Source organism: Myxine glutinosa, chromosome 6 (assembly GCF_964187855.1).
Source record: "Myxine glutinosa chromosome 6, kmMyxGlut1.1, whole genome shotgun sequence".
In the NCBI taxonomy this organism is placed as follows: domain Eukaryota; kingdom Metazoa; phylum Chordata; class Myxini; order Myxiniformes; family Myxinidae; genus Myxine; species Myxine glutinosa.
In genome coordinates, this window is record NC_136266.1 from 18877651 (window position 1) to 18905485 (window position 27835).

At 43.5% G+C, this 27835-nt stretch overlaps 1 protein-coding gene across 7 annotated transcripts in view; it reads right to left on the minus strand.

Annotated features, from left to right (window-relative positions):
* Positions 1-602: 602 nt before the first annotated feature.
* The window catches only part of LOC137429635 (polypeptide N-acetylgalactosaminyltransferase 5), a 48693-nt gene continuing 21460 nt past the window's right edge, over positions 603-27835 (minus strand). For all 7 annotated transcript variants that reach the window (XM_068119720.2, XM_068119718.2, XM_078779659.1 and 4 more), the window contains 9 exons: positions 26310-26476; positions 25981-26100; positions 20320-20455; positions 15050-15169; positions 14822-14939; positions 14291-14620; positions 7433-7522; positions 7115-7267; positions 603-5850 (listed from right to left, as the gene is read on the minus strand). In XM_068119720.2, the coding sequence (XP_067975821.2) occupies positions 5665-5850; positions 7115-7267; positions 7433-7522; positions 14291-14620; positions 14822-14939; positions 15050-15169; positions 20320-20455; positions 25981-26100; positions 26310-26476 (1420 nt within the window). In that variant the 3' untranslated portion in view covers positions 603-5664. The remainder of the gene's footprint in view (positions 5851-7114; positions 7268-7432; positions 7523-14290; positions 14621-14821; positions 14940-15049; positions 15170-20319; positions 20456-25980; positions 26101-26309; positions 26477-27835) is intronic.

A 27835-nucleotide genomic window follows, 5' to 3' on the forward strand; every position in this document is an offset into this window, starting at 1 on the left:
TCCCATTTCCGTTTTTTAGAAGAGGAGTGTGTTCCCTCTTCAAGGGGCTTGCTATCAATTGCCAAACCAGGCATTTCCGTATCAACGGCCGCTTTGTAAGTTGAGCAAGCGATCAAGGGAGGGACCACGCTAACACTTACTTAGCAAAATGGCCGCCATAGTCCAAATCAAAATGATTGGTGGTTATTTCTTTCATTATATTGTTACAGAGGATGATACTGAAATGTACAGTTCATACTTTTATTGTTACTTCTACTTTTCATCCTAGTTCTTAAAGTTAGAGAGATCGTGGATGAAGATTAGGAAAAGGACTGGGTCAGGAACACTGCTATGGGGCACTCCAGCCTGATAGGGAGAGGAGATTAAAGGATTCCATTGAGAGTCACACGTTAGCTACGGGAGTAGAGGAAGTTAGTAACTCAAGAGTGGAGTTAGCCTTGGATGCCATTGGAAGAGAGTTTGGAGACCAAGGTGGGGTGTCAGACTGCATCAAAAGCACGAGACCCTCCAGAAGTATTGGAACAGTAAAGTCAAATTTGTTATTATTGCTATATACTCAGGAAATCTGTATTTGAGATGAAAAGACGAATATGAGGCAAGAGTACACAAGGTCAGCTTTTATTTCTTGGTATTTCTAGACATATATGTTTTACCTTGTACAAAAAAAGCACTTTTGTTTGTTGCGTAAACATAAATGTGACAACAACCCCCCATTTCAGGTAAGGATAAGTATTGAAACAGATGCCTGACAGATGTTTCTTGGTGCTCAGGTGTTTCTTGGTACATTGATTGTTCACACATAAGAGCTGTCAATGTCTCGTCTTGGTTTTAGCCTTTGCTTTTGCCTTGGGACTCTGCTGTTGGAGTCAGTAGGTGTAAACCAAGATGAAGACTCGAGAACTGTCTATGAAAGTAAAGCAAGAAATTTGGAAGCTGAAAGAACATAATAATTCAATTAGAAACACAGCACAAAATTGGGCATAACAAATACAACAATTTGGAATATCATGGAAATTAAAGAAACCACCAGTGTACTTAGCAATAGACAACAGCCAGGTCGGCCAAGGAAAACAACTGCAGGTGATGACAGAAATAATCAGAGCTGTGAAGAAAATCTCTTTTAAAAAAACCGTTAGTGATGACATCAACAACCTCCAGAGTGCAGGGGTGAAAGTATCATAATCGATCATTTGCAGACTTCAACAGCAGAATTACAAAGGCTACACCACAGGATGCAAATCTCTCATCAGCACCAAAAATAGAAAGGCCAGATTAGAATTTGCCAAGAAGTACAGAGGTGAGCCAGTCAAGTTCTGGAATAAAGTGTTATGGATGGATGAGACCAATATAAATCTTTAACAAAGCGATGGAAAAGTGAAAGTGTGGAGAAAGGAAGGCACTGTAGATGATCCAAAGCATACTACCTCATTGGTGAAGCATGGTGGAGGGAGTGTCATGGCTTGGGTTTGTATGGCTGCATCCAGAACTGACTCACTCATCTTTATTGATGATGTAACTAATGATAGCAGCAGCGGAATGAATTTGGAAGTGGACAGATACATTTTGTCTGTCTACATACAAGAAAATGCCTCCAAATTTATTGGGCGGTGCTTCATCATGCAGGAAGTCAATGTCCCAAAACACACTGCCAACGCAACCAGGGAGTTCATCAGTGGAAAAAAATGGAAGGTTTTAGATTGGCCAAATCAATCTCCTGATTTAAATCCAATGGAGCATGAATTTTACTTATTGAAGAAGAGACCAAAGTCAGAAACCCTCAAAACAAACAACTGAAAATGGCTGCAGTAAAGGTTTGGCAAAGCATCTCAAAGAAAGATACCAAGAGTTTGGTGACGTCAGTGGGTTTCAGGCTTAATTCAGTTACTGCATACATTACATGTTATTGCATGCCAAAAAAAATTAGTTCAATCCATCGTTGCTTAACACTTGATAACTTCAGAAAATGATAAAAGCTGCAGGTATGACTCTACGATTGGTGATTACAATCTGCAATGAAACACTGTAATAACTTCACAAAGCTACGGTGGCCATATTCTATGAGAGTGTAAAACCAGACCATGCGTTGTCATGCCAATGTGATGTCATCACTTCAGTACTCTTTTGTGGTGTATTATTTTTAAAATCCAATTGTAAAAAAAAATATCGTAATGGTACGGATGCAATACCCAAGATAGAATGTCACTTCCTTCCGTTGGAATCATTGTAATCGCTTCAACCATTATTGTACTAATCGCGGTGACATTTATCAACAATTATGTGGATGAGTAAATCATCAATTTTGCGATCTCTCCATTTGGTACTTTAGTGATGTATTCTGGCAACTTTCATTCTTGGTAGTTATGACAACGTTCGAGAATAAAATGTATCGCTTTTAAAAGCTTATGATGTCACTCGATAGTGGTTTTTAAGTGTATCATTGTGTACACATTTGACCGAGCTCAGAATCCTTTCTTTCAGGAAGGTCATAGTAAGTTATGGAACAGACCGTGAGGATATGAAGGGTTTGCACAACAAGGAATTCGATTATGACCTGGAATAGGCTAAAGGACAGTACAACCACCATGCCTTTTCATATCATGGGTATGACCTGCACTCAAACAATTGTCTTCCAAAACAAGATTGGACAAACACTCTTTCTCTGTCTACATAATATGCAGTCTTACGGCTCAAACTAATATTCACTTTCAAATGCTCAGGAAGGAAGAAATGAATTCACAGCATCAGCGCTTCTTTGTTTACGGTAAACGTTTTATTAAGTCACAGGTGACGTACACCTTGTAGTGTTTTTGTAAACGTTCATTGAAGGTTGAACTGTTGAACCCTGAGAACAATCCCTCAAATCCTCTGCAGCAATCGATCACATCAAGTCTCCTTCGGTGAATTCACTTTGTACATGTCCTGCTAAAATCAGGTGCACATGTCTGATATAAGCCGGTAGCGTACGTGACCTACTTGTTTAGCTAACATGAACAATGACGTCATAACATGAACAATGACGTCACGACGTGAAACGGTGCACGTTCTCATACCAGTTCCAGCATCTGAAGAGCCTGTATCTGAGGAACAGAAGGCAACTTGTGTTTATGAGAATATGTACTCATCAATTGGGCTCGTACGTAATACATGTACAAAAAGTCCATTGACAAAAACAAACAAAAAAAAACCTAGTACAAAGCATGCTTTTGTGGATATCTTCACTGAAGCATTTAAAATGACGTACAAAGCAAGTCTTTTGCAGACAGTCTAAAGGTTGCATGAAAATAACGTTTAAGAACCCTCGCCTCTTTCCCCAGCGTTTAAACAGCGTATCCCAGAAGGACCTGTATCGCCTACACCTGCCCGATCATGGCTCAGATGATCACATTCCCAAGTGAGGTGTGGTAGGATTATTCCCTCTGGGAAACTGATAATTGGAGATTCATTGTTAAATCCACTCCACTGGTAGCCTTTCCCAATATTCTGCTCCGACAGAATGCAGAACAACCAGAACCAGGCCCAAACCGGTTTGGTGACACAGGTTGGTACCTGTGCAGAGTTGCTCATAAAACAAGATCCTTATAAAAACATGCTCAACACACATTGCACTTTACAATTATTATGGAAAAAACACAATCCTCAGGAAAAAAAACCGGAAGAGATGCTCAAACGAAAATCAAATAAGGCTTTTTCCCATTCATGGTGCTTGAAATATGTCTAACTCCGAACAGGTATGCGAGACTCCATGATGAGTACGAATGCATTTATACTTAGCAGGATTAAATAAAAAACCCTCGAGTCCTAAGGAATCAAGCATAGTGAAATGTGGCATGAAAGGAAGGAAATAACAATACACAGGTACAATCAATCACAGCTCTCACCGACAAAAGCAGGTGAAGCCATCAACTCTTATTTAGCACCCACACCTGTGTGCTACACTGTGAACCAGTGGACCAGGCCTGAAGTTGAACTCAAAGGTGATAGGAATTTGTAATTCGATCAGGGTGCTGGCGATACCTCAAATACTATTCAGGAAGGACATCGTGGGATCTTGAACATCAAGAAGCCAATGCTGGCAGGTGTGCTGCTCAGGTAAACGTCTGTCCGCTTAATGACGAATCACCATGATTGTGAAACACCAGGGTGACAGTTTATAGTTGGGCTGAGATTTGAACCCAGGCTAGACAGCTCAGAGGTATGTGCACATTCCTCTAGAATCTAGGCCATCTACCAACCCAAGAGTCAGTGATTACCGGATCAGAAATGGTCTTTTAAGGCTTTTTTGGTGATTACCATGTAGTTCTACATTGAAAACTGGACACACAAAACTTTCTCGAACACTCAAAATATAATCGGAGAACCTGTATCAATGCCAAACCTCAGTTATGACGTCATAAAGGTGGAACAAGTGACATAATGGTAAAACCCCAATGACCCATTGTTTTACAACCGATTCATTATTGTACTTTTGATGGCGCTTAACATGATTGGCTAAAGTGAGGGTGGGTGGGGCTCATGACGTGCCAACGCTTACACGTTGAGCTTACGTAAATGCAATTTGTAGCGTGTTACCACAAATCATCAAATCGAATTTGGAATAACTTTGTGACGATGGTGTCATTGTGTGTGTAGGCCAATATTCATTGCATGTTACATCTAATACTGAAGTCTTTTCTTCCAAAAAGAACAATGGGCATTTGACAACAAAGGATTGGTATTGTTGTGCTCGAAGTAATCTCTGATAGTTTAGTCATATTATGTCATGACCCCACTAAACTCATTGCCTTTGCTGTTCGAATGAATGGGCTCATATAGTTCAAATAAATATAATTAAAAGAAAAGGTGAACGAGCAAAGGTAAAGAAAGGAGTGCAAAACATCAAACAAATGATGCTCGGAGTGTGTAGGAAAGAAAAGGGGGATGGATAAGTGGGAAGTTAAAAAAAAAAGAAAAAAAAAAGAAGAAGTTTTTGTGTACGTAATAAATAGATTGCCATCAACAATGCACCTCCCCTTGTACTAGGTTTTATAGATGGGTGAGCACTCGAGAGGTGAGGCTTAAGCTTAAAATAAAGAGATGTATGCCGCGAGTGATCTACGTAAAGCATTCTCATTGCAACAGTGTGAAGTGGTTTCAAATATGCAAATTAGAAAGAAAGTTATTCCTGAAAATTAAAAGTAAAACATGTTCGGCACAAGAAAATTTTAAACAAAAATAACACGATCTGAACAACCTTTGGCATTGATGGAGCGAAATAAACTTTGTAATTCCCATTAATGGATCATTCGCTTGTCGCACTCACTCGCAGAGTTTTGTGAAGAACTTCTGAAACTAAATTTTCCTTAAGTTCTACCAAAATAAAATAAAAACAGGAAGCACAACCACAATTAGAAATGCAACCTCCAAAAGTCTGGTTGTTTGCTGCAGGTTATGAAGTGTCCGCAGGGACACAACAACACAACGGTCTAACTCGAGATAAGTTTGTGTGCGACCTTCCGCTTTCAGAAAACAAAACAAAGAAACAAACAAAAACATTCGCCCATGGAAGCTCCGACACGGACTTTACCCATTGGAGAAGGATAAAATTGGATAAAACTCATGTGCATAGTGCAGTTGCGAAAACAAAATACAAAAGCCATTAAAATTAATGACAATGGTCCACAGTCTTCAAACCATCAGTGAAATCCCAGGTTCTTCGTGGTAGTACGAAAAGTTCCACATTTGGAAGGTGTTTCGGGGGTTGCAGGGGGAAAGTCGGATGGTGGCGTCTCCTGTGGCAGATTTCCAAACCATCGGAGGGGAATTCGCTTCGAGGCAGAGACCGTTGCCATCCACCTTCATCAAGTGGTTCATCTGCGGCAGCGGTGTACGGTGACGGTTAAGCATGATGGCTCCGCAAACACTTATGTCAAACAATCGAAACTCATGAAAATTGTATTTTTTTTACAAGGAATGAAAATAATTATAACTAGAACGACATTCGACATTCAGTAGAGGGCATACCTCTGCCAGGCTGGACATTTTCAGTTTTGCATCCCACCGATAGGCCGGATTTGGATCCGGACCAGAACCAACATCTAATTGACTTGTGCTTGTCAACTACCCAACTCATCCACCGAGTTTTGTCATAATCCATCCACAACTTTTTGAAATATCATGCTTTGTCGTTTTTGGCACCAAAGGTGAAAAATCACTCAAAAAAAACATTATAGTATCGAGATCCAGATCAGGATCTTCACCAAAATTGAATCAATTCATCCTTGTCCTACACCTAACCTGTCCACCAAGCTTTGTCCAAATCCGTGTTAATATTTTTGAGACGTCATGCTAGATATGGTTTTAGGCCCCATCTCTCAATGATGAAGAAAAAGACCCCTCCTTTTTGCATTGTGATGATGCATAGGGCTGCTGAAGCAGTGTCCTAGTGTCCTAGACTAATGCGCACAATCCTGGACGGGTCACCGCTCCGATGCAGGATACTTGAATGGCTCATTCATCCTAGTAAGCCCGTACTCATTTTGCCGACCTTGGAAGGATGCTAGGCCGAGTCAACCCACCTGGTGTTATTTCAACGGCATGACAGTGGCTTGAACTCAGGACCCTAAGATCTTAAGCCAGCCACCTTTCTCGTTGAGCCAACACCAGACTTTAAAGGTGAAGAATCACTTTAAAAATTCTAGTATACGGATCCAGATCTTCACCAAAATATAATCAATTCGTCCTTGTCACACTCCCAATCTCTCCACCAAATTTAGTCCGAATCTGGCCACAACTTTTGAGATATCCTGCTAACAGACAGACAGACAGGGGTGAAAACATAACCTCTGTTCACCTGAGGTGGCAGAGGTAGTAATAAAAATACCCACAGGTTGTTTGAATTAATAATACGGTACAGAAGGTTCCGCTGAGACCATTGGGCTACAACTATGGTGGTGGCCTAGTGGTAGGCCAAGGGCCTAGTATGCCACAGGATGAGGTTTCAAATCTAACCAAAAAGCAACATTATTAAGGATTTGTACTCTTAGCTGCTGAAAACCAATTCGATCTCTGGGAAAAAAAAATCCCCACCCCAAAAGATCCCCACAGAAAGTGATATTCAGGTGTTTGCGTGAATTACCAGCAGGTTTTCTGGAAGTGCGTGAAGCCAGGATTGCTTTGCATCTCCTCGTGTGCAGTTTGCCATCATCAGTGCGCTGCTCATTTCCGCTTGGACAACGCAGTGTCCTTTCTGGCGAAGCTGTCCCCACCAGCTGTACTCAAACTGCTGGGCCTGCAAGCATGAACAGGTACAAAGTTAAGTAATTGTGGAGTTCAGAATCTACCTGGATTGGAATTCTGACTCAATTACAGTGCCAATTATCAAATGGTCTGTGTTGTGTCCATGAATCGTGCCATAGACACCCCACATCCAAACACAGTACTCCGCCGTGATTACCTTATTCACGGTGAGGTTATTGGAACACTGGGTCAGATGAAGATTGTTTTCCATAAAAGTCAAACACATTTTCGATGCAATGTTCTGAATCTGTGGAGCATACAACATGCATTATAAAGACCACCATGTTGGATTTCCCAGATCATCTTGATCAGGACAGGCTTTAGGCCTAACAACAAAATGATCAGGTCGCCAACTAGTAACAATACCAAAAAGGACATCAATAAATAACTTTGGCTAATATCTGGCATTGTAGCACAGGTGAACACCATGTTTTCCTATAAAGTGAAAGGAACGCATTTCAAAAAAGTGGCAATTACTCGATGTGGTCATTAAATAATTTTTTACTTTGTGTTGGGCCCAGGAGTCGATTATGAGCACAATCCACAGGTATCGTTATTTCTGGGGGATGGAGTGCCCCTTGTAGGAATTTGTAACTTGTTCAAGGTACCGGCAAGACTTTACCTCCTATATGTCATATTGTCATAAGACACCATAGGATCCTATGTCCATCAACTAATGTTTCCAGAAGGAACACCCAGCTAAACGTATATCCGAAGGATACCACCCTGTGCACAATCCACAGGTCTGTGAAGCACCAATGCAACATTTTATATGTTGTCGGGTCAAGAATCAAAGCCAGAATAGACAGTTGCGAGGCAGGTGAAATATCAAGGACTATCAAGGCTACAATAATTTCTCCAGATTATCAAGGTTGCTTCGTTCCTGCCAACAATACCTCCACATCATCCTGTGAGAGCACATCCAGCATTAAACACCCTACACTGTCAAGCATCGGGGAATTTCACAGTAATCATTGTGTCAGTAACAATGTCTCGCCTTTGTGGATATTTAAGATGAATGCAAAACGAACAAGAAAGAGCAATCAGATTGCAGAACCTCACCAGGACGTGTTTGTGTGGTGTTTATTAGCTGCTGTGTTTGTGTGGTTTATTGACGGCGGAGATTTATGTTCAATCCAATATAGGTGACGAATGTGACCGATGACATCATCAATTTAATTCTCCCATACAATTTTTGTGTCGATCACGCTCAAGAAATTTCAAACTGATCGGATCAAGCATTATACTTGTCCAACTATGATGTCATAAGGAAGGCACCGATGACATCATCATGAATATATGTTGTTCCCTCCAACAATTTTTTTCATGGAGCTGTTTCGGTGATATAAAGGTACAAAGCTTTTCAAGTTTTTCCAATATGGTGCCCGTGGCACATGACATATGATGTCATAATTATAAAATTATACAGGGGAGGTCCTATGGTGAAAAATTTGCGTCATCGGACCAATGGTTGCGGAGAAAAGCATACTTATGTTATGTGCGGACAAACAGACAGACAAACAAATGGACCTAAATGCACCACCCCCTCCTCTGGCGAGAGTAACTAGAATGGTACTTGGTAGAGTGCATACCTTTGCCAGACTGTGCAGTTAAGTTTACGCTTTGTATCCCACTGATAAGATCCAGATCCAGATCCAGCCTAACCAAAATCGGATCAGCTTGTTCTTGTCACTTACCCAACTCATCCATCGAGTGGTCATAATCCATCCACAACGTTTTGAAATATCATGCTATATGTCGGTTTTAGCCATATCACTCAATGGTGAAGAATCACTAAAAAATTATTTTATCTGGATCCGATTTCGATTCTTCACCAAAGTTGAATCACTTTTTCATTGTAACACCCAATCTGTCCATCAAGTTTCGTCCAAACCCATACACAACTTTTTGAGATATCACATTATATATCCTTTTTGCTCTATCTCTCAATGCTGAAGAATCACAAAAACATATTGGATCCAGATCCGGATCTTCACCAATATCTAATCATTTCGTCCTCGTCACATACTCAACCTTCCACCAAATTTCGACCGAATCTGTCGACAACTTTTTGAGATATCCTGTTCACAAACAGACATGTGGGGGTGAAAACAACACCACCACTTTGGTGGCGGAGGTATCCTTTGCCTTTAAGGAAGGCAAAGTGCCTTCCTTATGACATATAAGAGGCCACCTCCCACCATTTTTGTGGACTATAAAGTCTATAAGAAGAAGAAGACCTCCATTACAACCCTCCCATCTACTTTCTGAACAATCCTCTTGAAGAAGTTCTGTCACTCAAGCTTTTGGGTCTCACTATCTGCCATGACCTTTCCTGGGAAAACCACATTTTCAAGCTGGCCTCCAAAGCCAGTCGCTGATTGGGCATCCTCCGTCGTGCGAAGTCCTTCCTTGGCACACCTGAGCTCCTCACCACATACAAGGCTTTCATCCGCAGCTCAATGGAGTACTGCTCTCCCCTCTAGGCTGGTGCTCCTGCCTCACACCTAGCTCGGCTTCACGCTGTTGAAACCAAAGCTTTCAGAATCATTGGAATCTCCCACGATGAAGCCGACTGAGGGACGTTCACTCACCTACCACAGGCAGGTTGGTGGTCTTTCTGTCTCCAACAGACTCCTCTCCAGCCCAGCTCCCCCAGCTCTGTCTGTGCCCTGTCCCCCAAATATTCCTTCAGGTCGCACAAGATCTGCCAGCAACCCTCTCCTGGTGAAACTGCCAAAATCAAGACTCTCTGCTCACCTTCACTTCTTCATTCCTCTTTTCTCTCGCCTCTGGAACAAACTCCCTCACTCTCTTCAATCCCATTCCTCCCTCCAGGTCTTTAAAACAGCTGTTCACCACCATCTCTCATCTTCCCCCATCCAAAACCTTGATCTTTTCCCCGTTAAACCCCCGTTAATTCACCCCAGATCCACTTTTTTTTTTGAAATACCGACTTCTTTCCTGGAGGTCCAAGCAGTGTCCATGTGTTTTATACCTCTCCCACCCACACCCCCTTCTCCTGCCCCCTCGCCCAAGCCATCCACCTCCGACAGATCTCCCGATGTCCATGCTCTCAAATGTTGTATATGTGTGCTTCCCTCTCTCTCTCCATCTTGTCTCCCGCTCCCTTTATCATATGTTTTTTGTGTCTTTTTTTTTGTGATCAATGTTAGCTCTTACACGAGCCTCGATCTTGTATACAAAAAAAAATAAAAAAATAAGAGGCCACTTGCCCACCATTTCTGTGGACTTTCAAGTTTGCTTTGTCCCTGCTAAATGCATTTTCGTTTTCAAATATTTATACCCTCTGTTGCCACGACTCAATAACAATAGACGCTGGAGAGGACGGTGGAGAGGAGATTGCTGGAGAGGACGCTGGCGTTACTTGTTCGCCGCTTCTCCGACTGGGCCATTGTACATAGTTTGCTTTTCTGGTGGTCGTGGCGGATTTTTGACCGTTGGGTCTGCCCTCTGCTCGGTCCCGGCTCTGCTCCTGGCTTCGCCTGCCCGGCTCCTCCACTGTTTCCTCAGGCCCGCTCCCGTTGTTTGCGGCAGTGGCTGTTTGCCGCTGTGGTCTTGATTAGCGGCTGCAGTCGTCTGCCGCTGCGTTTGCCGCTTTGCCTCCTCGACCTTGGCCTCGTACTCGTCCCTTCGCTCCTGCCTGGCATGGCTCTGAGGTACTCCGCCGCAAGGCTTCTTCTGCTCAATACCCGCTCCACCCCATCATGCATCTCTGCCATCAAATCAAATGGACTCCTCCGACGACCCAGGTACATTCACCGTGGCTCCGGTCGTAAGTTTGTTTATTTGCAATCAGGTCACTCCATCCCCGTCCTCTGGTCGGCTCAGCGCACTCTCACTCTTCGTCCCAGCGCACCTGGTCACAGCAACGCACACGATCGCACCTCCTGCCTACGAACCCTGGCTAAATCACCTGAATTCATCCCTGCTGTTCAAAACAACATCAAGCTCACCCTGTTCAACACCCGGTCCCTCAACAACAAATGCCTCATCCTGAACGAATACATCCTGGATAACAAACTGGACTTTCTCTGTCTCACCGAAACCTGGCAACAACCTCTGGACTACTACACACTTAACCTCACCACACCCAATGGATATTCCTACGTCAATAAACCACGCTCGGAGGGCCGAGGTGGTGGAATTGCCGTTATCCACCGTCAAGACATCAAGACCAACCTCATCTCCATCTCATCTGCTCCATCATTTGAACACCTGGCTTTAAAACTCTCGGGTCACACGCAGTCAGTCATGGCTGTCGTCTACCGCCCTCCCAAACCACACCCATCATTCCTGTCTGACTTCTCCTACTTTCTGACCCAGCTATGTTCCCTCTCCCCCTCAATCCTCCTCCTTGGTGATTTCAATATCCACATGGACTCCACTGACTCCACAATAACCACTGGCTTCACTGATTTACTCACCTGCTTTAACCTCACTCAACATGTCGACTTTTCTACCCATATCCGTGGTCACATTTTGGACCTTGTCTGCTCCACTGGATTAAATTTGCACCATCTCTATGGCTCCGACCTCACCCTCTCTGACCACTTAGCCATCACTCTGACCATCAACATCCCCGCCCCAACACCAAGGCATTATCGCACAATCAACTTCCGTAAGCTAAACGCTCTTTCACCTACCTCATTCTCATCCACCCTCTCTGAAAAAATGTCCACTTCTCCCTTCATTGACCTCCACACCCCTTCCGACCTCACTGACTACTACAACCACACTCTCTCCTCCTGCCTTGACCAGCTTGCGCCTGTAAAAACCAAAACAGTTTCTTTCACCCATTCTGCTCCCTGGTTTACCCCTGAACTCCACCTGATGAAAACTCGTGCTCGCCAACTTGAAAGACTCCGCAATAAAACGGGTCTCACAGTTCACTCCCAAGCCTACAAGGACCACCTACAACACTACAAAGATGCCCTCTCCCGCGCCCGCTCTGCCTACTACTCTCAAATTATCCACTCTGGCTCCGGAAACCCAAAAGCACTCTTCTCGACAATAAACAAACTCCTCCGCCCCCTGAACACCACCACCCAGTCATTCACAGTAGACAACTGCATCTCCTTCCTCTCTTTCTTCCAACGCAAAATTGACAACATCTACAACAGCTTGACCACCGCCACACCCACTCCCCCTCCAACCACCTGCCCCCCCTTGTCCTGCCATCCCCTGTCTCGGTTCTCCCCAATCTCCCCTACTGACCTCTCTGAACTCCTCATAGGAATGAAAACTGCCACCTGCACTCTTGACCCCATCCCCTCCAGCTTTGTCAAAGCCTCCCTCCCTGCTCTCTCTCCACTTATCATTGCAACAATAAACTCCTCCCTGTCTACAGGCATCGTCCCACCTTCCCTCAAAATTGCTGCTGTTACCCCTATTCTAAAAAAACCTGGTCTAAACCCTGAAACCCTAAACAACTTCAGACCCATCTCCAACCTACCCTTTCTGTCAAAAGTTTTGGAACGCGCTGTAGCCACTCAACTCAAACATCATCTCTCTGCCAATAACCTGTATGAAACATTCCAATCTGGATTCCGCTCCAACCACAGTACTGAAACTGCTCTCCTCAAAATCACCAACGACCTTCTCCTCTCCTCTGACGCTGGCAACCTCAACATTCTCGTCCTCCTCGACCTCAGCGCTGCCTTTGACACCATCGATCACACTATCCTCCTCACCCGACTTGAATCCACCTTTAACGTTACCGGCACTGCCCTCTCTTGGATTAAATCATACCTCTCTGACAGATGCCAGTTCATCTCCATCAATAACTGCAAATCCCCCACTGCTCCCCTCCCCCAAGGTTCAGTTCTTGGCCCCCTCCTCTTCATCCTTTACCTGTCCCCGCTCGGTCACTTAATCCGCCGTCATGGTCTCCAATTCCACTGCTTCGCCGATGACATCCAGCTTTTCATCTCCACCAAGTCCGTCTCCACCGACACCCACTCTATCCTGACAAACTGCATCACTGAAATAAAATCCTGGCTTCAAATCAACTTCCTCAAGCTTAACTGTGATAAATCTGAAATAATCATCATTGGCCCAAAAACGCTCACAAAATCCACCCATAACTTTGCCCTCAACATCGACGGTATCCCAGTATCCACCTCCCCTCACGTCCGGAATCTTGGCGTCATCTTTGACCAAACCCTTTCCTTCGACAAATACACTAAACAGATCACAAAGTCAGCCTTCTTTCACCTGAAAAACATTGCCCGTCTCCGCTCATCCCTCTCCTCCACGGCTGCAGAAACCCTCATCCACGCCTTCATCACCTCCCGTCTGGACTACTGCAATAGCCTCCTCTATGGTTCACCCTCAAAAATCACCAATAAACTCCAATACATTCAGAACTCCGCTGCCCGTCTACTCACCCATTCCCGGACCCGTGACCACATCACCCCCGTCCTTTACAAGCTTCACTGGCTCCCCATCCCCCAGAGAATCCAGTACAAAATCCTCCTCTTGACATACAAAGCCCTCCATAACCTGGCCCCATCCTACCTGGCTGACCTCCTCTCCAGACACACTCCCACCCGCAACCTCCGCTCTGCTGGTACCAACCTCCTGACCCCCTCCATCCGGACCAAATTCAGATCCTGGGGGGACAGGGCCTTCTCCATCGCTGCTCCCACCCTCTGGAACTCACTACCTCACACCATCAGAGACTCCTCCTCACTCACCACATTCAAAACATCACTAAAGACCCACCTGTTCAACACTGCATTCAACATTCAACCCACAGCATTTAACCCCTGACTATCTCTTCTCCTTCTCCCTCCTTTTGCTTTAAATATTTCCCTATTGATTCTTGTCTTTTTGCAATTGTTGTTTTCATGTATTGTTATGCATTATGTTTGCCACTCTGTCAAAGCGCCTTTGGGCTTCTGGAAAAGCGCTATACAAAATAAATGAATTATTATTATTATTATAATAGTACATCAATATGTCTTCCCTCCGCTTCCACGCAATCACATACCTGTCCTCCTGCGCGAACGGCTGGTGCATCGAGATCAGGGTAGACATTTTCAAGATACCAAGAGAAGGGTTTGCAGTGCAAATGCCTGCGCAAGGCGTGTTGCTCTTTGAGCCTGTCGAGCTCATGGACGTTTGGCAGCAGGCGCCGGTATCCAGCTGCATAAAACGTGTCGATATGTTCATCCATCCAGACTTCGGCCACACGACGTAGGTTCCGTTCAATGGTGGTCAGCTTGTCTCCACCAGGGAAGGTGTACGGGTTGTCTGAGCGGTATATGTGACCGACTCGAGAGCAGGGCACCACCTCGATGGTTCCGCCACACATCCACACCTACCGGTCAGTTGATAGAGTGACAAAGGCCACAATATGTCAGAAGATACTTTTATGTGCAAGATCCAAAGTACGACACTTCTATTGAAATTCTAAGTACCATCTCTTAGTTACTTTGGCAACTGAGAGCAAATTTTATTAAACACATCATAAGTGGTCTAAAGCTGGAAAAAAGAATCCACCAAGATGGCGCAGACCTACCTTGAAAGACAATTCAATATTTTCACCCCCCCACACTTCGAGGCCTGGGTCGTAGGTGCCAAGCTCGTAAAAGTATTTACGGTCAATGGCAAACAGACCACCTGCCATCACGGGACAGCTGATTGAGTAGGGAGCGTGGAGGAGGGCAGGTGGGAGGAAATATGTTTGATAAAGGACCAAATGAAAACTAATTAATTCCAATCTTTGCACAAACCGATCAGAACTCACTTAAAAGGATCTTCATATCTCAGGCCAAGCTTGGTCACCGTTTCGGGAGGGACAGGCCTCCATCGGAAGTTCAGTGGCCATTCAAAAACTCCACGCAGGAAGTGATTTGCAATCTGATACCTGCAGACCGGAAGGACAAAGTTTGCACATCAATCCACCTATGCTTAACAGCTTCATCTTCGGGAACCCCTTTGTTTTCAATGACTAGGTTCCTGATGGTAATAGTGCAAGTTCTATCAGGCACTCTCCCCATGGGAGGGTCATGTGATTTTCAGCCAATCATGGCCCCACAAAGGCTAGACATGGCTGCCGCCAAAGAAACGACTGGAAGATTACCTGAAGTGACATTTTCTACTGAATAGTACTTTATTTCCAAACAAGGCTGTAAAATTTAAACTCCAATTAGATGTAACAATTCTCAGTTTACCGTATAAGAGTTTAGTTTCTCTTTATGTCCGACTTGCTGAGAAAGTCATTAAGCACTTGTTCATCTCAAATGTGTCAATGCAAACATTGATGAAAGGACAATGCTTTATCATTGTTTGCTTTGAGACATTTGAGATGACCAATGCTTCTTGGGAAAACCACATTTAAAAGTTGACCTCCAAAGCCAGCTGCCGACTGGGAATCCTCCGTCATAGGAGGTCCTTTCTTTGTACACCTGAACTCCTATACACATACAAGGCCTTCACCTTGGCACACCTGAACTCCTATACACCTACAAGGCCTTCATCCACAGCATGATGGAGCATTGCTTTCCCTTCTGGTTCGGCTCCGCTGCCTCAAATCTTGCTCATCTTGACGTCATGGAAATCAAGACCGTTAAGATTATTGCAATCTCCGACAATGAAGCGGAATGAGCAGACATGTATCACAGACAGGTCGGTCGGTGGTCTCTGTCTTCTACCGCCTCCTTTCTGATCTTGCACCCTCTGCCCTCTCCGTGCTCTGCCCCCCCCCCCCCAGATGTTTGCAGGGTGCACGCAATCCACCAGCAATCCCCCTCTAGTGAATCTACCTAAATCCAGGATTCGTGCGCACCTCCACCCATTCGCTCCTCTTTATTCCCACCCGTAGAGCTAACTTCCACATTCTCTTCAATCTCATTTTTCACTCAATTCTGCCCTCTTCCCTTCTTCCATACAGTTGTTCACCACCATCTCAGATCTTCCCCAATCCAAAATCATTATCTTTTCTACCCTTGTTAACCCACTCACCCTAATCCCTCCTCCTTCCAAATTTTCCAGTTTTTCCTTTTTCCTTCCTGAGAGCTTCCTTCTTTATCCATCTTGTCTACCCCAAGGCATCCTTCCCTGCCCCCCATTCCTTCTCACACCTGGTGTTGTCCAAATCTCCCTTTGTCTTCTCCTTCAGCTTTTCTATTGGTGTTCCTACCTCCCTCCTCCTCCATGTAAAAAATTCTTTTTTTAAACGTCTTTTTTCCACTTCATAAATCATTAAAATAAATTATTTTTGGGATGATATATCTGGAGTGTTTTTGCATCGTCATATTGACAACGGCTGTTTGCTTTTCCTTTCTTTGGCAATGATCCCACATGTGGCCATAGCAGATGCAGCAGTTACGACTGGCAAATATTTTCAGCAGTGATGACAGCCCAGGAACATCTTCCTTGACATTGTGGTGGCGATGCTACAGTTTCCAAGTCGAGATTGCTCCCTTTTTGAAAACCCTTCTCCATCCCGGTGGTTGTGTTTCTGTCTGTCAACAATTCGATTCCTCATTGTTCATTGTCCACACCAATCTCTTCGAGCCCTCTCAAATACCTCTGGTTCTGTATACCTTTCCGCAACCACTTAATGGTTGTCTGTGTGATATACCGTCTACCTAATGATGATGACTCCATTTCTCAAATATACCTCACTCTGCTGACATGGATAACTCGGTCATCCATCCCAACTGTCTGTTCTCTGTCTTCCAAATGTCTGTTCCTCATCTATGGGGATTTAAAATTTCACCATGCTACCTTGCTGGGTGTCAACTCTGCAAACAACCAGCCATGGCGTTGCTGCTTAGGCCTTCTGCGACTGCGGATATTATACAATCTTGAAGGAACTGCGCTCCAACGCGAGTCGAAAGAATTGACGCGACCAACGACGGAATTCGTCCGAGTTGCTTTATTGAAACAAAACAGCTCAGGTATTCTGACAAGCCCGTTTATCGGGCAGCCATATATATACACATTTATGTCGGAAAGTTTGCCCGGCAAAAGCTATACCGGGCATGCCCGGGTGTCAAGGGCGAGCCTTGGAAAGGCGAGTCTGGACCTGCCCGGGCGTGTTTGGCTGCGGCCTGGCAAGTCGAGGCTGGGCGTGCCCGGGCGCTCTGGACGAGCCCTGGAAAGGCGATAGCGGGCATGCCCGGACGCTCTGGGCGAGCCCTGGAAAGGCGATAGCGGGCATGCCCGGACGCTCTGGGCGAGCCCTGAAAAGGCGATAGCGGGCATGCCCGGACGCTCTGGGCGAGCCCTGAAAAGGCGATAGCGGGCATGCCCGGACGCTCTGGGCGAGCCCTGGAAAGGCGAGAGCGGGCATGCCTGGGAAAGACGAGACCGGGCGTGCCCGGGAGGTTCGGGCGTGCCCGGGAACAGTGAGTCCGGGCATGCCCGGGAGAGGCGCGTCTGGCCGTGTTCTGGCCGGTGCAAGGCGATTGTGTGCATCCAGCGGTAACCGCTACAATCTGTTCATTTTCCCACCTGGATATCTACAACTGGTATGTCCTACCACCAAGACCTGGAAATGACGAACTTTCCATCTATCCTCAATGGTGTAATGGTTAAGAGCGTCTGCTCCGAGTCAGGGAGGTTCACGTCCTGGCCCAATCATAACAAAGACCTCAAACAAAGGCGGTGCCATTGCTGTGGCGTCGGTGGTACCCAGAGTACCCGAGGAAGTGACAGCACTTCTCCCAAGCTCAGTGGCTGTGTTTGTCTTGTCTAACAGTCCTGTGGTGTGTTTCGTGTGTTTGCATGTATGTCCATGTGTGTGAGATGTGTGTGTGTGTGTGTGTGTGTGGACGCTGCCATACGAGCCATAGATCCTGTAAAGAAACAATAAAAACTCTCCTATTCCTCCTCTGTGCATCTTGGTTCCTGTGAATATTTTTTGTCCAAAACTCATGTCTCTCTGGCTATCGATAGACAACGACCTCGATGCTGCAGAATATGGTTGGTCACATATGCTGGGGCTGCAATTTGCCCTCTCACAAAAGGATCGGACTGCCATTTTCACATAAGATTCTAACCAGTCTACTTCCACAATTCATTTCTGGTGTACATTTCCCCTCCATCCCCTCGCTCACTTACATTGCGTCTCCTAAGTCTGCCCCCTTGAGCATGTGCTTCTTCCCTGACAATGTTTCAATCAATGGAACCCTCTCCATTCCTCTCCTCTATCAATGATAACTCGAGTGCCCCAATACACTGTCTTGGGTTCAGTTTTGCTACAATGATTGGGAGGATTGGCGAAGGACTAACATGACCTCTCAAATGCGCTAATCACTAATTATTAAAAAACCCATTAGTACAAACACAACCTATACATCAATTTAAAGGTAATTTTACTGCTCATATAATGACATAACTCCTACCACCAAGGATGACAACAGTGAAAGAAGAGTTTGTAAAAAAGTTACCATCCAAGTTAACTTCTCCAAATATACACCCTGCTAAATTTTGCCATGTCAAAATTGCTCCCTTTTTGAAAACCCTTCTCCATCCCGGTGGTTGTGTTTCTGTCTGTCAACAATTCTGTTTTGATTGTTGATTGTTGATTGTGTTGTGTTGATTGACATGGCAACAACAAATTGCCATGTCAATCAACAAAGCACAAGGCCAATCACTGAAGGTTGCTGACTTGTATCTGTCTTCTCCATGTTTTTCACATGGTCAGCTATATGTGGGCTGCTCTAGAGTTGGAACACCAAACAATTTAAATATTCCGGCCCTTGATGGAAAACATTCAATATTGTCTTCCCAAAAGTATAATAATAATATGTTAAATTTTGTTTATATTTCTGCTCAATATTTTGCAGCTTGATAAATAAAATGTTTGTCACTAAACATGTGTTTAATTGTGGTAGTCCAATATATATATGTATGTTACATCCTGGGAAATGCCGGGTACCTCTGTGGGACTACGGAGGGGAAGGGTGGAGGTGGGAGGAGGGAGAAGAGAGGGTGGGAGGAGGGAAGGGCTGGAGTGGGAGAAGGGAGAGGAAGAGGTGGGAGGAGGGAGAGGAGTGGGTGGTGTGGAGGGAGGGAAAAAGGGAGGCAGGAAGGAGGTGTGGGTGGGAGGAGGGAGGGGAAGGGGTAAAACAGAGGAAGTGGGAGAAGGGAGGGGAAGGGGTGGGAGAAAGGAGGGAAGGGTGGGAGGAGGGAGGGGAAGGGTAGAAGGAGGGAGGGGAAGGGGTGGAAGGAAAGATGGGTGGGGTGGGAAAAGGGAGGGGAAGGGGTGGAAGGAAAGAGGGGTAGGGTGGGAAAAGGGAGGGGAAGGGGTAGGAGGAAGGACCTAGGGTTGCCCGGCAATGCTGGGTACCTTCGCTCGTATTAAATAAGGCAATTCTCTGTACGTATGTATGTATATCTGAAAATCATAGAAAAAACAAGGCTGGTCCGATCTCCAAAATATTTTACACATGTGTTGGTAGGACCCATGGTCAGGTCATGGGCACAAAAAAAAACAATCTCCCACCCCCAGTAAGTAGTGAATGTAATGGTAGTGCCCAAGTTAAACCACCCCTCGATGGAGGGAGATGACTTGACAATGCTCCTGAGCGGAGTGGGTGTTTCTCGTACAGCAATTGCAAAACAAAGTTAAACACAGTTCATTCACCCACAATAAGTAAACCGGACTGAACAGGTTTTTAAAGTGTAACCACAGTATATGAACGCCGGTAACTGCAAATCCAATGTTCTTAAAATAAAATATTTTCAATGCAATAATAACCGATTGTGTATTTATTTGTTGCTTTTTCTTAATGGCTGTGGATAATAGAAAAACAATCAACCAGCAGTGGTTAGATATTGAGGTTCGATAATTCTTATCTTATAACCTCGATGTACAATAAACAAGTTGATCGTTATGGCAAGACATGTTCATTTTCCCTAAATCCAACTCCCAGTAAAGTTTCCATAAATTCTCCAACTGTTGCTCTTCTGGCAGGAAAAGCTGCTTCACTGTGCAACCTGCGGATAATTACAATGGTCACGATCAATGCAAAATTGAAAACCTTGCATTTGGGTAAAACTCACTGCATGTTCTTCTCATTGATAACATCGATGACCGGGCAAGGCACGATGTGTCGGTTACTACGTATGCGCTCCAGCAGGGGTTCGAGCCAGCCGACACCGCATTCAACATGAGAGTCCAAGAAGAGTAGAACATCACCTGATAATTGCACAATCATAAGATAACATGTTGCATAACGCCATTTCACAGAATGCCAAATGTTTTATATTACAAAGCTTGCATCATGAAACACACAATGCTGGTGATCCCATGTGGGAACCCTAGCTCTTGAGGGTTTCGCATAATAATAGTTTAAAAAATCCAGATTTTGGGTGTGAAAGGTGACAGAGTGTAAAAAGGCAACAATGCATATAATCAAGAGGACATCGATTGGGGTATACTAACTGCTGTATGAAGCAAGGAGAAGCTGCAGTTTGGGGTGTTAACCCTTCGTCGGATAAAAAGAGCTCTGCCAAAAGAGCCCTCTTTTGCTCCGACGAAAGCTTAATGCCTGAAACGTCACTTGTCCTTGCTTCCAACGGCAGTTAGCATCACTCGATCAAGGTCCTGTTGATTCCATCAATTGTTCAAAAGTCCACCGACACAGATCGATATTAGCCTTTACCAGCAAGACTAGTCTTCATTCTGAAAAAGGGCAACAAACTGAGTGTTACAGTTTGACATAACAATAGTTTGACATAGCAAGGGAATAAATGAAGGGAAACAAGTAGAGCTCCATACAAAGTGCATCACCCCATGCCAAATAAACAAATAACATATCCGACAGCGCGCGACATTGTTGTGACACCTTCGGCGTCCGGCAATGCCACAGTGGAGCACATGAAAATGGAATGGGGAGGGAGTGGTGTTCAATAATTGATTGATTAATTGCATAATTAAAGGAAAGAATTAATAATAATCTAATAATTAATTTATTAATCAATTGGCTAAAAGTATACCTAAACCACCACTGCTTCATCTAAATCTAACTTTTTGAAAAATAAGTTTTTGAAAATGAAAAATGTAAATGATTAATCGATTGATTAATCAATAAATCAAAAATACGCTTTAGGGTCAAATCACTTGATCACTGTCATGCCCAAATATCAGCTTCCTAGTTAAAAAGGTGCCCGAGATATTGCCCAGATACGAAAATACATAAATGACTAATAATTAAAATAAATAAATAAACAATTAGCGTAAAACAATTAATTTCTTAATCAATTGGCTGATAGCTTCACCTAAACCACCACGGGTTTTTAAAATGAGATATCATATGCCACAAAGTCTTTAAGGCCACTCGAGGTGGGGTATACACAAAGGATATATTAGACAATAGTTTCATTCAAAGTATAATTATTTATTAGACAGAAAGGAGGAATTTATTGACAAATAGTTTCATCCGAATGTGTAACTTTCGAAAAATTAATTAATTATAAAAAAAAAAAAATCTGCATGCATTACAAAGTCTGAAAATGGAAGCAAAACTATTATAGAATACGATAATGCAAAACAAGAACTAAAATGTGCTTATGATGAGTGTCAAGAAAGGTATATTAGGGACAAAACCATCAAAATTACATCTGTGACAGTTCATTATTAGTCACAACTAATATGGCATATGGGAAACGAAATTACTGGAAGAAAAATAGTAACCAGGGGAAACTTAGAGCTTGCAATCCTGCCAAAATGATTGTAAAAAGGAAGGATCACTTCGCAAACTTTCTAGGACAGTCCCCGCCTATGATCATAGGCCCTACTCATAGAGTTGTAAATGAGATACTGCCAATTGACACAGGAAACTTCACAATGAAAGAACTAATAACAGTAACGAAATCATTTGCTAACAACCGAGCCTTGGGTATTGACGGAATTCCACCGGCGGTTTGTGGTGCACTCGACGAGCAGCTACTTGGAATCTGCAACAAAGCCTTGTCTGGGGATAAACCAATTCAGTGGTCAAAGAGTGAAATCGTACCGCTCCCAAAGAAAGGGGATCCATAAGCGTTGCAAAGAACTATCGTGTAATCAGCCTAACTTGTATCTCTGCGAAAATCTACAACAAACTGCTCTTATACAGGACAAGACATCGAGCCAATACAGCGCAACAATCAAAAAGGGTTTCACCCAAACAGATCAGCAACAGTACAAATCCTTACACACCGAAGAAACATTGATGAGATAAAAGCAAAGAATCTACCTGCGATACTAACTTTCATCGACTTTTGCAAGGCATTTCATTCTATAAACAGTGAAAAAATTATTGAGATCCTGATTGCATATGGCATTCCTCCAACAATCGTGAATGTTATAGGTATTGTGTATCAGGATACAACAGCTCGCGTACGCTCACCCGACGGCGAAACAGATTTCTTCCAAATACTGCCCGGAGTTCTCCAAGGGGACACTCTCACTCCCTTCCTCTTAATCATCACTTTAGACTTTGCTCTACGATCAGCAATCAAAGGTTATGAGCAGCTAGGATTTACCCTAAATGAGAGATGCAGCAGATGTTACACACCTACCACCATCACAGATACCGATTTGGCCGATTATACAGTCATGTGAAAAAGTAAGTACACCCCATGTAGAGTTTTGACTTTTTCAACATATCACAACATACAGCTATTTGATCTTCATTTCAACAATATTGATAGATAAAGGTGATATAATATAACAAATATCATGAAACATTTACATTTTGTAGTCCATTGTATAATTTAAATAAACATAAATGCAAATTTCGCATGTGGAAAAAGTAAGTACACCCTTGGGTCTAATAGGTGGTATTGCCCCCTTTGGCAGAAACAACCTCAAGTAGGCGTTCCTTATAACTGTCCACCAGTCTCTGACATCGACTGGGAGAAATTTTTGCCCACTCCTCCATGCAGAATTCTTTCAGCTGTGCGATGTTTGAGGGGTTTCTTGCATGCACCGCTCATTTCAAATCCCCCCACAACACCTCGATGGGATTTAGATCCGGGCTTTGACTTGGCCATTCCAGAACCCTGCATTTCTTTCTTTTCAGCCATTCCTTGGTGGATTTACTGGTATGTTTAGGGTCATTGTCATGTTGCAAGGTCCACCTTCGGTTGAGCTTCAACTTTCTGACAGATGGCCTCACATTATCCTCAAGCACCCTCTGGTACAATGAAGAATTCATAGTGGATTCTATGATGGTGAGCTGTCCAGGCCCTGATGCAGCAAAGCTGCCCCAAACCATAATATTTCCACCACCATGCTTTCCAGTTGGTATCAGGTTCTTGTGGTCAAATGCTGTCTTTAGTTTTCGCCAAACATGTCTTCTGGTACTGTGGCCAAATAGCTCTACCTTTGACTCATCTGTCCAGAGCACATTGTTCCAGAAGTGCTTGTCTTTGCCTAGGTGTTCATTGGCAAACTTTAGTCTTGCCCTGATGTTCTTTCTGGACAGCAAAGGTGTACCTCCCGGGGCCCCGGCACACCTCCCATGTAGATCAAATTTGTGCAGCCTCTTTCTAATGGTAAACTCGTGCACTTTGACATCAACAGTGGCAAGAGCTACCTGTAGGACCCGTGATGACATTCTGGGGTTCTTAGAGACTTCTTTCAGCATCTTGCGGTCTGCTCTCGGGCTGAACTTGCTGGGGCGGCCTGGCCTGAACAAGTTGGCAGTTGTTTGGAATCTTCTCCACTTGTCGATGATCTTCCGGACAGTCGAATGATTGATTTCAAATAGTTTGGAGATCTTTTTAAGTCCCTTCCCAGACTCGAAGGCATCTATAACCTTCTTTCTGAAGGCCTCAGAGAGCTCTTTTGGTCTAGGCATGGTAACGCCACACACTTCAACAACAAAGAGCAAACCAAACTAAATGTCTGAGGTTTAAATAAGACAGGTTCCTCCAAGATCCTCTCTAACGATGTTCTAATCATTTGCTCCTGAGCTGGTGCACCTGATTCTAATTTTAGTTATTTGAAGTAGTGATAAATGTAGGGGTGTACTTACTTTTTCCACATGCGAAATTTGCATTTATGTTTATTTAAATTATACAATGGACTACAAAATGTAAATGTTTCATGATATTTGTTATATTATATCACCTTTATCTATCAATATTGTTGAAATGAAGATCAAATAGCTGTATGTTGAAATATGTTGAAAAAGTCAAAACTTTACGGGGGTGTACTTACTTTTTCACGTGACTGTATTAGCCTTCTCTTCAACACTCTAGCTGAAGTGCAACATCTTCTAAAAAGGGTTGAGTGTGCAGCTGCAGAAGTCAGCCTCACCATCAACGAAGAAAAGACTGAGTTCATGTCGTTTGGAAACATTGGCGATGTCATCTCTCTCAGTGGTACCAAATTGAAGTGTGTCCCAGATTTTCAATATCTGGGGTCATAAATTGACAACACTGCAAAGGACATGGAAGTCCAAATTGTGAAAGCCTGGGCAGCATCAGTAAAGATGAATGTTCTTTGGAGGAGCGACTTATGCAGAGAACTGAAGGAATACTTCTTCCGCGCCACAGTCGAGAATGTTCTCCTCTACGGAGCAGAAACTTGGACGATGACCAACACTCTGTCAAAACGGAGTTATTTTTGTTTGACAGAGTTATTAGTAAAAAAAACAATTTTTGACCGAGTTTGACCTTTCAAGTTCACTCAAGGCCAATGGTCATGGTTCCAAATGAAATGTCGTATGTGACTTCCTATATGTCAGTAACAGTAAGTGTATGCATATCTCTTGTACTTTTAGAGTTATAGTGGTTTGAAATATATTTTAAATGAAAACTCGACCCCCCTGATTTCACGTTTTGGGTGACCTTGAGCTTGACCTTGGGCCGAGAGAGTTAAAAATTGGGCACAGTCTATTCCAGGGCACGGCAAATATGTGTGTAAAGTATGGCGATGCTATGTGCAACGATGTAGACGTAGTACTGCGCACAGACAGACAGACAGACAAACAAACCAACCAACCAACCAACCAACATACTTGCCGGAATCTTTTCCAGCAAGTAACAAACGGAGTGAAAACGGAGTACTCCCTTTTGGTACTCCTTGTGTCATCGCCGGGCCTCCTTTGGTGCCCGGCGATGACATCATGCAGCGCCTGAAGATGGAATAGGAAAGGAGTTGTGTACAACAAGTAGCTGATACTCTAGGTCCTTCACATTGTGGGTTGTATGAGGAATAGATCTGTTTAATATAAAAGCTAAATATTGAACGTTTTTTGAAATATCATGTACACAAGCCAAGATACCAAAAGGATTGCCATGGCAACATAATTCAGCCAATTACAGTCGTGATCTAATCAGGTTAAGATAATGTCATGAGGAATAGATAGATATCTGTAATATAAAAGCTAAATGTTTAACGTTTTTAAAAATATTGTGCACACAAAAGTACATGGACAGATGATTGATGGATCAGTCGGTCGGTTGGACGGAGCTCATTTTAATGATTCCTGTCTCTGACGTTGTCGGAGGAGTGGGTGACAATAATGAGTGGAGGGTTGCGTTAGGCGGTGTTAATAGGGGTTGAAAAGATAACGGGTAGGGAAGGGGATGACATGAGATGGTGGTACCCATTAGCTTGAAATGCTGGAGGGGAGAGTGCAATGGAATAGCCTCCGGAAGGCATTTTTAGGAGTTCCAGAAGCACAAGCACCGTTAGTGCTGTAATAAAGGCGGACACCTGTGGAGTACCTGCGGCGTTGGCACTCCCCTTGAGGCGAGCCCTTATGAGTCCATGCCTCTCCTTGAGGCGAATAATATGCACCTTGTCAAACTTTGCCATGTATGTGTCCAGCTTTGTGCCAAGGTGCTCTGTATGGGCAGAAACACATCAATTAAACCTCTCATCTTTGCCAGGCTGATCACTACTGCAATCATGTTGTAGATTTGAAATTAGCACCACTATATATGTTTTGCTACACAGAGACAAAGGCTGATTGAAGAGCAAGACAAAAAATGGAGAGAAAGGGTCACATAGGTGCAGCATGAGGCTGTTAACCTGCTTTATCAGTTTTCCACACCTTTGGTGCTGGCATCATCCACAAGGACTATTTCAGAGATAAGATCAGGAGGTGAGCGGTTCAGAATACTGTGCACCGTGCGCAGCAAGGTGCTCCATGTCTCCTCGATAAAGCAGATGACGATGCTTACGCTAGGCAGGTCCACGTTCACGCGGAGTTTAGCACACCTGTGATAAAACATTCGAATTGAGGTCATGATATAAACACAAGTGTACTCCGACAATGTCTCGCCAACTTAAGAGAGCAGATCAGATTGCATTGGTTAATTACTCAAGTACGTAACAGGGGCAGTTACAATTAGTGATCGAGAACATCTGCGAGATGCTTGGCCAGGGTCATGTGACGCAGCTTCATTCTGCCCACACCCTCTGCTTAAATTCGTTTTTTATCTACGGTGAAGATTTTTGGACTCATCTGCTTAACCGACAGAGACTGTCCTCTCAAAAAGCATTTCTCGTTGTCTTGATCTTAACATTTCAAGGGTCACTTAAATCAGCAACAGAGTTTATGGAAGGTCATTTTAATCTTACGGTTTTCGACTTAATTATCCATCATTCATAAAACCCTGAAAAAGACATTCATTTTTATTTATTTTTTAATTAACTCTTAGATGCAGGCATCAAAAATCCTACATAAACGCAGCCATTGGGCCTTGGAGGCCCAATGGATGTATTTGTGTAATATATATAGTTTTTTTTATAGTTTTTTTTTCTTTCATATCCTTTTTCAATCCAAGTCGATGCTCATGGATGTGTATTTGCTCAGAAAATGTGAATCATTCATCCTATTAATTGGAAGAATCCCATACAAGTAATGAATCTTTTTTTTTTTTGCAAAAAAATTTTGTTCTTGGTTTTTCAACTTTTTTTTCTCGAAAAAGTTGAGGCTCATGGAGGAGTATTTGCTCAAAAAATATGATTAACTAATCCTTTTATTTGAAATGTATATGTCCACAACTGTCAAAAATCCTACACCCTACATATCCTACATAAAAAATCCTACATAATGTAGCCATTGGGTCTCGGAGGCTCCACGAATGTATTCGTGTAAAGTTTTTAAATTTTCATATTTTTGTCACTGAAATATTTGTAACCAAGTTATAGGAGCATATAATGAGGCTCATATCAAGAAAATAATGATATAACATTGTAGTACAACAACATTTATGCAGGGCCTCGAAGGCCCCAGGCCTGCATTCGTGTCAGATTTTCAGGTTATAAGTGAAGAATGAAGATTTTCCCACGAGCCTGAATGAATTTTTTATTTATTTATGTCACTGAATTTTGTGTAACAACATGAAAGTCAATGAAAATGAGGCTCATTCCCCCCCAAAAAAATGCACAGCATAGTTTTTGCAACAAAAAAAACCTTGTGGGCCTCTGAGGCCCAATCACTGCATCCAAGGGTTAAAGTAATCCAAGTCATACGAATCCAAGAATAAAAACATCCACGTTTCCAATTTCTGAGCAGAAACTATTGGGACTCATAAGTCATAAAACTTTTTTGTTGGTGAATTTCTTTTTGAG